The sequence below is a fragment of the Metopolophium dirhodum genome, chromosome 7 (genome assembly GCF_019925205.1).
Source record: "Metopolophium dirhodum isolate CAU chromosome 7, ASM1992520v1, whole genome shotgun sequence".
In the NCBI taxonomy this organism is placed as follows: Eukaryota; Metazoa; Arthropoda; class Insecta; order Hemiptera; family Aphididae; genus Metopolophium; species Metopolophium dirhodum.
This window is the reverse complement of record NC_083566.1, coordinates 15855733-15870560: the sequence shown is the minus strand read 5'-3', so window position 1 is coordinate 15870560 and position 14828 is coordinate 15855733. Positions and strand designations below refer to the sequence as shown.

Genomic DNA, 14828 nt, shown 5'->3' with positions numbered 1-14828 from the left:
GTATTATATTTCAATTGCACGGATGCGAGTTTACCGGGAAATCGGCTTGAGAATGACGTATTTATATGAAATTTAAAAATTTGCCAGTTATTCTCAAGTATTATAGACTTCGCGGTGAATTTATATCTGTTTTCAAATCGAAATATTTTATTTTGTAATCATACCTAAATAATATTATTATTGTGTTTTTTTTAGCAAAATCGTTCATGGGTAACATGAACGGGGCTAAGGACGGTGGTGGAGGCATCGGTGGTGGTGGAGGCAGTGCCAAACCTTTGTCAGATGAACCGACCATGAACGCCCACGATTGGGTGTGGTTGGGCAGATCAACGTTGGAACGTTCGTCCGGCATGCTGGTACCGTCCATGGGCAACAAATCACACAATAACAACAACAATAACAACAATAATAACAACAACCAACAAATCAACGAGCACAATATGAGAATCATGTCAAACCCCATTTATGGCGTGGACAACAACGGTAGTGGTAACATCGGTAACCACCAGCAGCAGCAACAGCAAGTTTGCAGCAGAAATCCTCCTCCACAGATCAATACTTCAACGTACAGCGTTAAGGACCGACTGTCCAATGGCAATATCGTTTTCAATAAACTATGGAAAGTGTAAGTATCAGTTTTAACGACAAAGAGATTATATTTTAGAGAATCGTTCGTTTCTCTTTTACAGCGTCAATGGGTTGGGGTGGTAGAGGAGAGGTACGAAAACGTTTGCTCCACTTGCTGCTACCCATTAGGTTTGTGATCGGAACGTGACATGTTCCCGATCAAACGTATTAGATATTCCGTCGTCTGCTCTTATTATTATATGATGTATCTCGTTTACACAAGAACGTCTAAATTACCAGCGCGTAAGAAGTTGGTCCCGATCGATTACTATAAATTTTCTCTTGTAAAATCTGACAACTGTGAACTATAAATAAAATATTAACAGTGCAGAGAAGTAGGGAGTCGGTTATGTGGTATCAGACACTTTGTCGATAAATATTCTATTATTATTTGAACTTTCATAATTTTGAATTATTTCCTACTTGAATTTGAATATATTATGTTAGCACGACATTTATTTATGTCAATATTGCTAACCTTCATGATGATTACGCGTAGATACGATTAACACAGACGGAACTACGGAAGAGCTCAATAAGATCGCCCCTCCCTCTCCCCGGCCACACCGCACCGAAAGATCTTTCGTATATAATTCCGTTATGACTTATGAACTATCTGAAATGTTGGACAAGACCATTTTTGGTGGTATTTTTCCAATGCTGTTTCATCGTTATTATTATTTACAAATTACGAGTCCATATTTGGTATCCGAATTCTACTCACTAATATTTCGGCTGCGTTAACAGCTTCCACAAACTCGTCTGATTATTAAACCTCTATTCTCTCCAACTAATCGTTTTAATTATATTTTATTTTCAACATTTAGTTTTTCACTACATCCAACAGTGCTCCATCACCATTATTCTGTAGTCTGTACACGTAATATACATATATATAGTGAAAGTTGAGAAAATTATCGATTTATTATTTCTAAAGTAGTAAAACATAACAATATCACCATTATACTTTACTTAAAACAACACGAATTTCGTAAAATATTTAACTGGATTTAGTTAGTTGAATGTTTTGAGGGTACTATTATTTCCAGTTAAGTATCGTGCCGCTCATCGTTTAAGATTCTTCTTCTTTAGATTTTACCAACAGAAATTTTAGATAAAATATCTAAAACTAGCATGTGTTCGTAATGATTATCAAAAATTCACCTAAAGAGCACTATATAAAGTTATTACTTTTGTTCTGCAGCACTCTGCCTTTTGTAAATAACACTCGCATTATGTTTCTAAGTAGGTACTTTTGGGTTATCGTTGTTTTGTGGTAGGGTGCACAGATTATATTATTTCATAATAATGCGTTTTATATGTGTCGGTTTAAACAGTTGAAATATAATAAAATGTGTATCAATATATATGTATGCGTATTTTGTATATATTTGTATGTACATAGCATACTTATAACTTGGCTATAATTTGGTGTATTGAAAATAAATTTGAATATTATTATTAACGACTTATAAGAGAGCTTATAATGGTTTTGATTTCAACGATTCATTGAAATATATTTCCAATAGTTACTACCTAAAGTTAAAGTAATTCGTGTATTTTCTATTAAAGAAATTTGACTTTTAGCTCAGCGAGAACTATTTATTTATGTTTCCTCTGTTTAACATTTTTCTGTTTGTTTAAATTAAAGTATAATGGTAAATAAATAACATTCATCGTTCGATGCGTTTCTATTGACGTATACAATATTTTATTTATAAAACATTCAAATTTTTTCGAGTACAACTTAAAAGTTAAAATGTTATTAAGTACTTTGCTAAAAACATAAGAATTGTAATAATAAAATATTGATGTAAATATACATCTGGTGCTCCGAAATTTAACGGCATAGAACATTGGCAATATAAAAATAAATTTTAAGTACCCACCTTTGTACGAAATTAGTGAACAATTTTACAAGTATTTTTCTTTAAATTCGTGTATTTATCTTGGTTGTATTTATTCAGGTATACCAATATACGTCCTGTAGGTATTTCTAATATATTTTATTATTATGTCTGTACAAAAAGTAAAAACCAAATAGGTACTATACATACCTTAATCCTTTTACGTATGGAGAAAGTATAACACTCCGTACTTTATTAACGATTGCTTTTACTCTAAACTGTGTAAACTATAATAATACGAATTCGGGTATTCCTATATCAGTATACTGTATAGCTGCAGGTGGTATAGAGTATAAACTATAGTATAAGGGAGTTACTTTAATATATTATATTATATATAGACAATTTGCATATAATATATATTTATAAAACAAATTGTATTTTCTAATGAAAAATACTCACTATTATAAGATCTTGGAAAATAATCGTTTTTGATCCATGGTGCCTGATTACTGATTGTATTTTATTTATTTATTTATTTGTATTAATCTCCCACCAGACTTCCGACACCGAACGACCAAAATCTCGAGAAACCAGCTGACTACAGACCACCGGTACCTCCGCACAGGACACAGTTGAACAACGAGGACAACATGATGATCGGCGACGACGACAATGACGAACAAGCGCCGCCACCCCCAAAACGGCAACACCATCACCACCATCACCATCACCGCAACCGCAGTCAAGGTGTGTAAACGTCTAGGCCCCGGTGGCTTAATAAATATATACTCGGGATCCGTATCTTTAAATTTTTTATTTGTATTTTTTCGTACAGGTGGTGGCAGATCTTCGTCCATCGCTGGCAACCATAACAACCCTAAACTGCCGGAGAGGAACTCCGACCCGCTATTCGTAGAGTCCTGTAACCGGAGATCGATGGACGTGAAACGGGCGGCAATCATCGGGAATCCGATGTTTGCCTTCGATCCCGCGTCCGTTGACCAGAAACATCAGAACGCCGGAGCCAGCGACACGATCAAACTCGACGACCTAAACCTCGGCATGGACTACAAACAGCTAATGGAGTACTTTGACAACCTGAAAGAGTCAAACGCTTGATTCGTCATTGCCAACCGCAAACCCGTGTCGTTTCGCACCCCCTCCCCTGTTACCAGTAACCAATAACCATACACGCGCTCACACCACCACAGTGGACACCTGCACGCGGCTCATTCGCCTTATCCCATCCTCGCTCCCGGCCATCTCACTATTTCTTCCTCTATCTTACTGTTGCACACAAAAAGTCAATTAATTCAAAGGTTGTCGCTGTATAAACTATGTACACCCATATATAATAAAATACTATAATATTATACATAGGTACGCTCTATAGTAGTTGACACCAAAAAGTTTAAATTTCAGCTTCAGTATTATATTGAAAAAGGCGTATAACGATGTTAGCTGTTCTCACGCTTACGGTTGTAAGGTAAACTGTAACCCAAATTTCTACAGTAAACATTTTAAATTAGGTTGTTTTTGGTTGTTGGATACATGACGGTACCTAATGACTATATTATTATTATTATTACCTATATAAACACGATATCTATAGTCGATACATTATTAGCCTTTGCTACTAAATATGTATCTTCTGAAAATTCTTTCTAAAATAAACTTAATTTATTTAAATTTATTTACAAAATATAATCTTATATTGATGTTTTTATATATCTACTTAAGATTTATTTCTCGGACTTACATAATGAAAAAAAATTAACTTCTAGTTTATATTATAATAACATGTACCTATTCAAACAAGCTTACACAGTTTGTATAATAAGTTAATACAAAAACATTAGTTCCTTAACCTAAATTATTGTTAAAAATATTTGAATCGCAATAATATTACAGATAGAAAAAGAAATAAAAATAAAAATAGATGAGTTGTGTTACATCTGTGCTAAATGATACCTTCGTTATTTCCTATTTTTTTATATTATATACGACAATTATTATTGCCGCTGTTAATAATAATTAAGTTTCCAATATTTCGCTCTACACGTGTTTCTCTGAATGTTCCTAATTTATTGTATCACTATTTTGATAATATTGTTTAAGCCATTTCCCTTTTAGATCAATATTATCATTAACCTAAACATTTTTGTTAAATTTAATTGTTGATTATTTTTAATTTTTTAGTTTGTAACCTATTATTGCTTGCAACTTAATTTTATATACTTTTGTACATAATATTCAAATCTAACAATGTTTTTCAATACCTTTTAATATCAAAATACTAAATTTAATATTTTAATGAATAGTTCAACGGTTGTAACTTGTACATTTATATGTTATGTATGTAGGTTTTTTTTTAAAAACTATGATGGTATTCCATAATGAATTGCCCCCTTAAACTGAACAGTTACCACAGATATTAATAATTAATATAATATATTTAAGCAATGCCTAATTACAAATAATTATATAAAATATTATACTAAACTAAAGTCACACATTAATGGTGAACATTTATACGCACATATTATATATTATTCTACAATATTCTAATTTATTTAGAAATGTATTTTAATCAAACGTTCATTGTTTTAATTTCTCTGTGCCATTTAAAGAAAAAACATTTGTGACAGTATGATGGTATTATTTTTTATTTTTCTGTGATAATGTAAATAGTATGATTTTGTTGGACAGACTTGCATTACAGATTTTCGGGCATAACCTCATCACATGCTTCTAAACTATTATGACATTTGAAAAATGTAATAACTATTGTTTCAGTAGATACCACCCAGTGCGTATTTTGTGCACATTGTACAATAACACTAATACCAAAAAATAGGTATATTACCTTATTCTACTTACAAAAAAAAACTGGGGGAAAAAACAGTTTTCGAAACTAATCTAAAATCATACAGCCGTCCATATATTATATATGTTATGCAATACTTAATAAACAATATCACGACATTCGAGGGCTACCCGTTTGGACCGTCTTAGTTAAAAAAAATAATTATAGTATATTAATAAGTTAGAAAATAAACACTAATCATTTTAATGTTTTGAACTTATATAGTGCAAACAAACTACCTATTAAAAAAAAAAATACCTATTATTTCTAGTCAAAGAATATATTGATATTATATTATATTATATATGTATATTATGTTTAAGTCGTAGATCAAGTAGGTTGTATAAAAAAAAACTATATAATATGTTGTTTGCCTTCTTTTTTGGGACGCAGAAGCTTCCACTAATAAATTTTTACCCGTGTTTCATTTGTTTTGTGTATAAGTACTTTGCGGTAATGATGAAGCGCAGAAACGTCGTACGCGACACAATGAGACTGTTTTTTTTTTTGTGTAGAATTATTTTACTTTTTAGTATTTTCTTTACCTTTATTTCATTATTATTATTTTTATTATTTAAAGTATAGTTTATTGCTTTGTAAAGTATTTTTTGAGCTCTGATAATTTGACTTTTTTTTTCTTCCTTTCTATCTTTCAGTCTGTTTCTTTGTTTTTATTTTTCATTCATTTTCTCTTTTACATAATTCGGTCAATAACCTGTTCAATAAATGCCAATGTTTTTGAATGTTTTACCTTCATATGTACCGGGTTGTGGTCTGTATTGTCCAATTATCTCACCAAAATGATAATTTTTATTAGATTTTAAAGTAGAAGTAGTAGTTGACACACTACAATTTAAGTATTGTTATGTTGATGTGAGCAGATATTAATTTTAAATAAACAATTTATTAAACTTACTATTGGTTTTATTTATTGGCTTGTTAAAAATAATAAATATTAACTATAGTGAAGTTGTATGACTGTTATGACCTATGAGTATAAAGATGTGTAAATCAAACAAACTTGGGCAATTTTAGGTTTTAATTAATTATTAATTATACCTATTGTTATAATATTATTATTGCAATAAGATTGATTTTATTATTACATTATTAATTAATAATTACTTATTACTTTACCTACCTATACCTTGTGTTTAAATTAAATTTTGTTGATTATTTGACCAAGTACAATGAATTTGGTGTATAAGAAATGAGAACTGTACTTGTACATTTTCCTTTCTTATAGTACTTATAATAGCACCTAATTGAATTGGACTGCGTATATCGTTTACTAATTATAAATATATATATAGATTTCAGATTTATTTGTACGCAACACTTATTTATGTGTTGTGCCTATATTATTTGTTTATTTTTATGTTATGACATTATAGACTAGAGTTATATTTCATGATATTATTCACTAATATTATAGGCAATTAAAAATCATAAGAATGATAATATTACTATCTGCTTAATTTGATGCAAAATCTTTGATACTATTTGTTGCTATATAATTAACAAAACATTGAGTATGTTTAAAATAAAAAGAAATGTTAAATATAATATAATGGTAGGTACATACGCTGTTTTTTTTTATTGAGTCAACAGTAATATTTTATAGTACAACCGATGTTTTTGTCAACAATTAGTTATTAGATAAATCTAGTATCTACCATACATATTACTGATACTTGATAGTAATTATTATTGTCGTATTGATCAAACAGACAGTACCTACAACACAATAAATATTTTAAATATTTAAATAATATTTGATTTAAATTAAAATTCCAAATACAATAAAATAATAATTAGTCAAATAAACAGATAAACTAATACCCATTAATCTAAGTACAATTTAATATCCTCAAAAATAGGGGTTGACAGATCATTATTACCACTCAAAATCGATTTTCGTACGCAATGATTACATTTTATTTATCGTGGAATTAGAATTGAATACACACAAATACACAATAATACAGTGACATACTATACATTCTCAATGTCGAGATGGATGCAAAACCTAATATTGGTATACTTCCGACGTCCCTGTTATAAAATGGCGTATGTTGTATAACATCACATCACATTTTACGGCGAAGCCCCTTCGTCATCGTCACCGGGACAGCAGCTGATTGCTTTCAAATAATGAACATTGTTTCCGCTAATTTCAAATAGAACACATATTGTATTATAATACACGTCATATATTATAGAGAAACGTATTGTGTGAGTGTGCAGCCTTGTACACGTGCGGATGTGAAAGACCACTGACTACGCGGGATAACACAAAATCCAGCCCTTTTGACATTACTCGCCCCTAAAGCGCGTGTGGCAATAATAATAAGCTATCATTTGCGGAGCAAGAGCCGCACAAAAGAACAGCGGTTTGGAAACGGTCGTTGAGTTGCAGTATAGCGGGGCTTATTGTTGTGGTGACGTCGCCCGACGACAATAATATATTTTGCGGTAAAGACCGCTCCGACGAGTGTGTAATTCGGTGGCGATTTTACCAGACGCGATTTAGAACGAGGCGCCTCCCTTGAAAATAACTACGTGGAATAAGTTGTTTTAACTGTATGAAATATTGTTGGATTATTTGTTTAGAATTAAAATACAAGTAGGTACAATTAATGAATGGAAGTAACTATGGAGTGTATAGGGTGTACCTATCATGCGTCCGTGCCATCCGCGACAGGTGAATGCGAAGGCGCGCGATGTTGTCGTCTATAGCGATATGTGTATTTTTTAAATTTAGATGTCCCTTATTGGAGGTTGCGTAGACCATTCGGGCGAATTGACCCAAAAAGTGGTATATTTCGTTGAATAGTTTATGCCTGCCGATTGAGTGAGTGTTTATTCCACATAAAAAATACCGTTTACAGGGTGAATAAGTATGAATTGGTTTATAAGTCAATTATTTTTATATAATATTATTAAATAGTTATGTAGGTACCTACACCTTGCAGACAATTTACAAATAAAGTAAAATACAAGTTACATGATAAATAACTAATAATGAACAGCGAAGACATGACACCTACCGCTGTAGGAGATAGCGACATCGAGTCGTTGTTACCCGCCTCGTCGACTTTGCCACCTGTTCAGCCGGTCGATTCCGTCGTCCAGCAGTTAAGTTCGATACCGAACACTGAAACGCAGTTAATCGGTGATACCTAGCCGAAAAATATGGCTCGACAAATCCGCTGGACCACGAGACGACCGGTGGCTTACAGGATATGGTTACCCGAGGCGAATGTGGAGATGCTGCAGCAACGGACACGGCAGTAACCATGGTCCGACCCAGACGTCGCACACTGTAGAGTCGGGCGAAGAGATTCGTCCGGCGAATGTTTTGTTGCGGTGTTCCCGACATAGATAGTCAAGTATAGATTATACGTTTTGGTGCAGTTTTAGGTGTTTGGGCAGTGGCTTTTAAATGTGCATAATATATTGCCGCAATTCTGTGTGCATTTAGTATTTAGTCGACGATCTGCAGCAACGGTTACTTAACTCCTTTTAATCGCTTAAAATAAGCCGAAGTTACTGTGGTCAGAATTCTAGCCCTGAACCAAAATAATTGTTTATGTAAAAATATGATACTTATAATATATAAAATATATGGCTATATTGTCGTAATCTTATGTACATTTAGTATTTACACTAATAAACGTTATTATTGTTATGTAATTCATTTGGTTTTTATTTGATATTATTAAATTCTTAAGATTTTGATGAATGAACAAAAAAAATTTACAACATAGTACATCGAAAATACCAAAAACACTGTGATTTCAAAAACAGAACGATGTATAATAAAGCTGTCCGTGGATTTGTACTGTTAGACTGTAACCCGCACTGTTGTACAACAGTAGTATAGGTATCGAGTGTACACCTCGATTGAGTAACTCTACTCTGTAATATATACGTGTTTAATGCATTATTGCATTCAAATATTCAATGATTAACCACTGATTTTAAGAAAAACAATTCTAAGCGAAGGTCGTCAATTAATTATTATTATGGTAGGTATGTTTTTTTGACATGACACTTACAATTATTTATTTATTACAGTAAGTTGATTTAGTTATTTATATAATAATAATAATTTTTTTTTTACATTTTATTGAAAATATTTATTTGTGAAATCACACTGAACTTTTTTTTAAATTAAGGACAGTAATAACGGCTAGCTATAAGGAATATTGTATTAAATTTTACATCTTAAATATGATTGTACGAATATTAAAAATAATTTGGAAAATTTCTCAGTTTTGACCAAATTCTGAGGTAACCAATTTTACTTAATATATTAAAATTTTAACTTATTGTTATTATGTTCGTATTTTTCTTGATTTACTCGAATATTTCAAAAAATACTGAGATATTTCAATATTTACCTCTCAAAAGTGGGTACATGTAGATCAAATTTTATACCAGAAACCTCCATCAATGTTGTCAATCAGATCATTTTTTCTAATTAAAACGTGTCGTTCAGACACAAAACTAAAAAAATAAAAATCACATATTATTATTGTAACATCAAAATACTCATCGCTCGGCTCATCATCTAAAATACCTACAATTTATATTATTTCTTTAAAATTAATGTTAGTTTTCTTGTTTTTTTTAAAAACTGTACTATTAGAATTTGCTGGACTGTTGGACTTTATACTATAAAAATATTTAGTTTAAAATTGTATACATTTATCACATGTATGATGCATAAAAATCTTTATTTAAATGTATTATTATTTATTTTATATTACATATAGGTACATTTTATTTAAGTTAATTTTTTTTTATATTATAAATTTATAAAAATATACGATTTGGGTTTAAACCCCTCCCGAAAATTTGTTCCCGCTACGGCCATGGTATGTATAACATTACATCTACACGATTTAACGATACTGTTCTCAAAAATCGGCTTTGTATTGATTCTATATATAGAAGCTATAGCTTGTTTTGAACTTACTATACTTGGTGACCTGCAAACTAATAACAATGGAATTATAATCAAGAATATTGAACGTACCTATATAAGCCAACATATTATAGGCGTGGTCACGGCACGATCCGGTCAAGCCCAGGCTCGACCTAAAACTTTTTTGGGGCATGGTAAAATGTGCGTTTATATTTTATTTATAATGCTTGTATTATAATAATAATATGTTTGTGGAGACTCAAAGCTGGGCAGTATCTAGTTAAAAAGTTACTTTTTTTGATAACTTTTAACTTAACTAGTTAAAAAAAAAAAAGAATGTAGAAAATAATTTAGTTAGTAACTAAGTTATTTCTTTTTATAAATAATTGTAACTTAACTTAGTTATTTTGTTAAAATTAAAGTTATTTGTAAAATGTTATTATGATTTATGAACTGTATATTATTTGCATTGATATTTCTGAGAACCGCCAGGACGGAAGTATATCTACCGACGATTGTAGGTATGTATATTATTATATTTATAACTATTTACTATAATATACTATAATATAGACATATAGTTATTACTAATTATTCGTATTATAGTGAATAGTGATTATTATTATTTATTTATTACTTATTTGAAATATAACTAGGAAGTTTAAATTTTCTATTAAATGACAACGGTTAAGATGTATTTTACATTGTTACTATAGTGTACTGTGTACATTAGGTAATAATACAATTTCCAGAACGGACCTAGTTAATAATTTCTGATACGGTGATACTTACGTCGTGTTTTCTACAAACTACACTCTACATTCCTATAATATTATATTGGTATATAAATAAAATAATATATAAGAATTAATTATTATCAATTTAAGTCTCTATATTATATAATATCAGCTTATGTAGTAGTGTGTCAATGTTATCATTTGAGCGTTTGTTTTACTTTATACCAAAACTAGTTAGTTAGTTTCCTACGATGAGATAAAAAAAAACTTTTATGAGTAAGTTAAAGGTATTTTCATGAAAATTTGTAACTTAACTTAGTTACTCAAATTCAGTAACTTTTTAAAACTAATTTTAACTTAGCTTAGTTATTTTTTATTTTAGGATAACTTAACTTTAACTAGTTAAAAAAATTGGTTAACTTGCCCAGCTTTGTAGGAAACTGGAGATCATGGAAATTTTATTTGTCGTGAAAGTATAATAAAATCAAAAATATTTGTGTGTACAACTGCACTATAGATATAGATACATAATTTTATTAATTTAACAAAAACATTAAACATTTATACAAATATACAATAACTATAGTACTATAGATATTAATAGATAAATACATCAACATGTATGTAGTATGTTGATGTGTTAAAAAAAATTAGGGGCGCTGTCTAAATATTAAGTAACTATTATAGTTATTTATAATTATAATAATTGCCTAGGCTCGACCAGACATTTAAGTCTGCGCACGCCTATGTATGCCAAGTATATAGTGATTAACACAATTAGATTTTTGAAGTTATTGCAGTTCCGTGTTATACAACCTAACATAATGGATGAAGCTTTGCTTTGCACATGTGCAGTGCAATGAGTATAGGTATTAAAAGAAAGACTGTCTTGTCGAAAAGTATACCTAGATCCTTATTCTGGTTGACACAAGTGAGTTCCAGATCATTTAAATAATATATGTATATGGAGATCGTTTTTTCAAAAAATTAAAGACTTAACGTAAGTAATAACTCACATACTAACCTAGCCTACGTAGCTTTGATTATGATCGCTGAGGCTAGGTTGTATACTTGCAGTATAAACAGCCACAAAAAATTAAATGAATCAATAGCTATTATGGTGCGTTAAACATGAATTAGTGGCCCATGATTTATCAGTGAAATTTTAGCTAACCATTAAATTAATCAATTTTTTTATGCAATTTGACATTTTAGTAGTATTTCATTTAATCAATAGAACTATGTTATATTATGTATATCAGCGCACCTCAAATAATATAATATGAGTAATATAGCGTTTTGTATATTATAGTGCATAATCTTATGGGGTTTTTTTGTTTTATACTTTAACACATTGATCATATTATATTTATATTATATTAGTTAGTGATATCGATGACACAAATTCAACAAAGAAAAAAATGCGAGAAAATTTAGTTCAATAGATTTTTATTACAATAAAAATTAATATTTCTAACGATTAGAAAATTAAATAGCATCGTAATAATAATTACATTTATTATAAAAAAAAGTGATGTCCGTAAAAATCCGCTTCCCTGGGCGATTTTTCCATACAGCACCCTAAATATGTGCTCGGCGTGTGTGTGTGTGTGTGCAAGACAGGAACAACAAAATTAACGATTGCGTGTGTATAGCATCTTCTTAAGTATACACGTAGACACGGTTCGCAACACCGAATGCGCGGGCGGGGCTGAGTCTTCCAACCGTTATCACAAACGATGCGAATTGGAGGTACTTTATAATTATAAACGTCCGGCACGTTTTTCGTGCAGCCGTGGCGATTATTGTAATATACACAGTCGCGCAGAGTATTAATATAATATATTGTGTATATTATAATACAGTGTATTGTGTATAATATAATAATTATACTACCTAATAATATAATATTGGCATTGTCTCGCGAGTTTTTCGCTGCAAACACCGACTGGGTCGTTTGTTCGAGATCACGCTGAATACGAGCATAATATATTATGATTGGGGTTTAATTTTTTTCCGTCGTACTTCGCGGCCCGATCTTCCATCGCCGGGAGGCTGTTTTTTCGTTATAGCGTTTTCGGGTAGTTCAACTTTTAAAATGTGTTTTACTCCATATTATTATACACATGGACCGTGTTCGGTGGAATGAAAATAAACGATACTTGATTGGTTGATCGGCCAGGTACTCAGGTACACTTCAGTGTGTACCGCAAAGAGCTATATTATAGCTCGTATATCATGGTATGCGGTTGATCAAGAGCATATCTACCTAATATATTATGGCCCGTCTCATACACGTCGAAAACCACCCGATCTCGTATCCCCTCGTCTGATTTGTTATTTCGTTTTTGTAATGAGTCGCTGTTTATAATAATATAGTACTAATTAACAAACGCCTATTTAAGTAAGATGAGGAGGAGAACGCATCACAGAGTTGGAAATATATATAATATGTAGGATGATTCTTTTAATAAAGAACTCTCATACTTTCAAAAACTATACGTTTTTTAAAATAATTTTTTTACATAATATTATAATTTTATGACAAAACTATTTTTAAAAAACCTGATATTTTTACTATTTTTATCGTTATTATTTTAGATTGTTTTACTTTTTTGTAGGATAAAAACATAACATACGTTTTTAATTTCGTAGTCCGGAGCAGAATATTAATTGGAGTATTTAGATGTACCTATACTAAAATCGAATTTCGAATGAATAGTTAACTTATCCGTTATAACTAATAACTAATATTTATTTATAGTTATTATAATACGAGGACTGTAACGGCCGCACAGCTGTATCCCGCAAAACGATGGTTCACTACTCTACTCGTCTAGACTTAAAACATATAAGTACTTGTATAAGTTATAAAAAATGAACTAGGTGTTCTAGTTCGAAATTCGATCTTTATAATATTATACAGCGAAACACTCAGAACAAATATTCCATGATAATAAATATGTATGTTGTCGTTCAAAAGAGTAAGATTTTTTAAAAATAATAATGATAAAAAATGTTAATAGTTTTCGAAATTATGATTGTCTTACGTTTAAAAAAAAAAAATGATCGTGTACAATATAGCATAATACACATCACGTATAATATAGTGTGTGTGTGTGTGTGTGTGTGTGTGCGTGTGTGTGTGTGTGTGTGTGCGTGCATGTGTGTGAGTGTGTGTGTGTGCGAGAGGACGGCGGCGGTGCACTCGGGTCATCTATAACACGTTCCCACGGTCGGCCCGGGCCGGGCACGCTGCGGAGCTTGGGTCAAGTCACGCCTCTTCGCCGGCCGGTCCGTACGGGGAACTCGACGTCGTCGTCGGGCCCGCGCACGCGTTTCTGTGTGCGCGTGTGTGCGTGTGTGCACGAGCGCCTGACCAAAGACGCCCCCAAACAATTAAAGCCGCATCGATAACACACAACGACGATGGAAACGGCGTATTTTTTATGCATTAAAAAAAATATATATTATCCACATGTATAATATGTATGCATGCATATGTGCGTATACGTATTATAATATGTTATATTATATAATAATAATAATTATCATGATGATGATAATAATATTACGGTCGCGCGTGCAATACCGTCGGACACCGCCGACGTCCGAGTCGAACGCAAACGAGGAAACTCGGTACGTCCAATACGTTCTTTTTCATTATAATACCAGCTATACCATATATTACGCCGGTGACGTGCCGGTGCAGACTATCTCCTCATCCGCCGGTTGCCGCACGCCGAGTCCGTCATCAGTAAAGGCATTTGGATCTCCGTCGGCGTGGGATGTGTCGGGTAAGGTTTTGTTTTATT

At 31.5% G+C, this 14828-nt stretch overlaps 1 protein-coding gene and 1 long non-coding RNA gene across 2 annotated transcripts in view; both read left to right on the top strand.

Annotated features, from left to right (window-relative positions):
• LOC132948130 (transmembrane protein 132B) overlaps positions 1-6448 on the top strand; it is a 61305-nt gene extending 54857 nt beyond the window's left edge. The window contains exons 8-10 of the mRNA XM_061018456.1: positions 196-625; positions 3034-3224; positions 3313-6448. Coding sequence (XP_060874439.1) covers positions 196-625; positions 3034-3224; positions 3313-3596 — 905 coding nt within the window. The 3' untranslated portion in view covers positions 3597-6448. The remainder of the gene's footprint in view (positions 1-195; positions 626-3033; positions 3225-3312) is intronic.
• The window catches only part of LOC132948174 (uncharacterized), a 258391-nt gene that overhangs the window by 213509 nt on the left and 30054 nt on the right, over positions 1-14828 (top strand). The window lies entirely within an intron of this gene.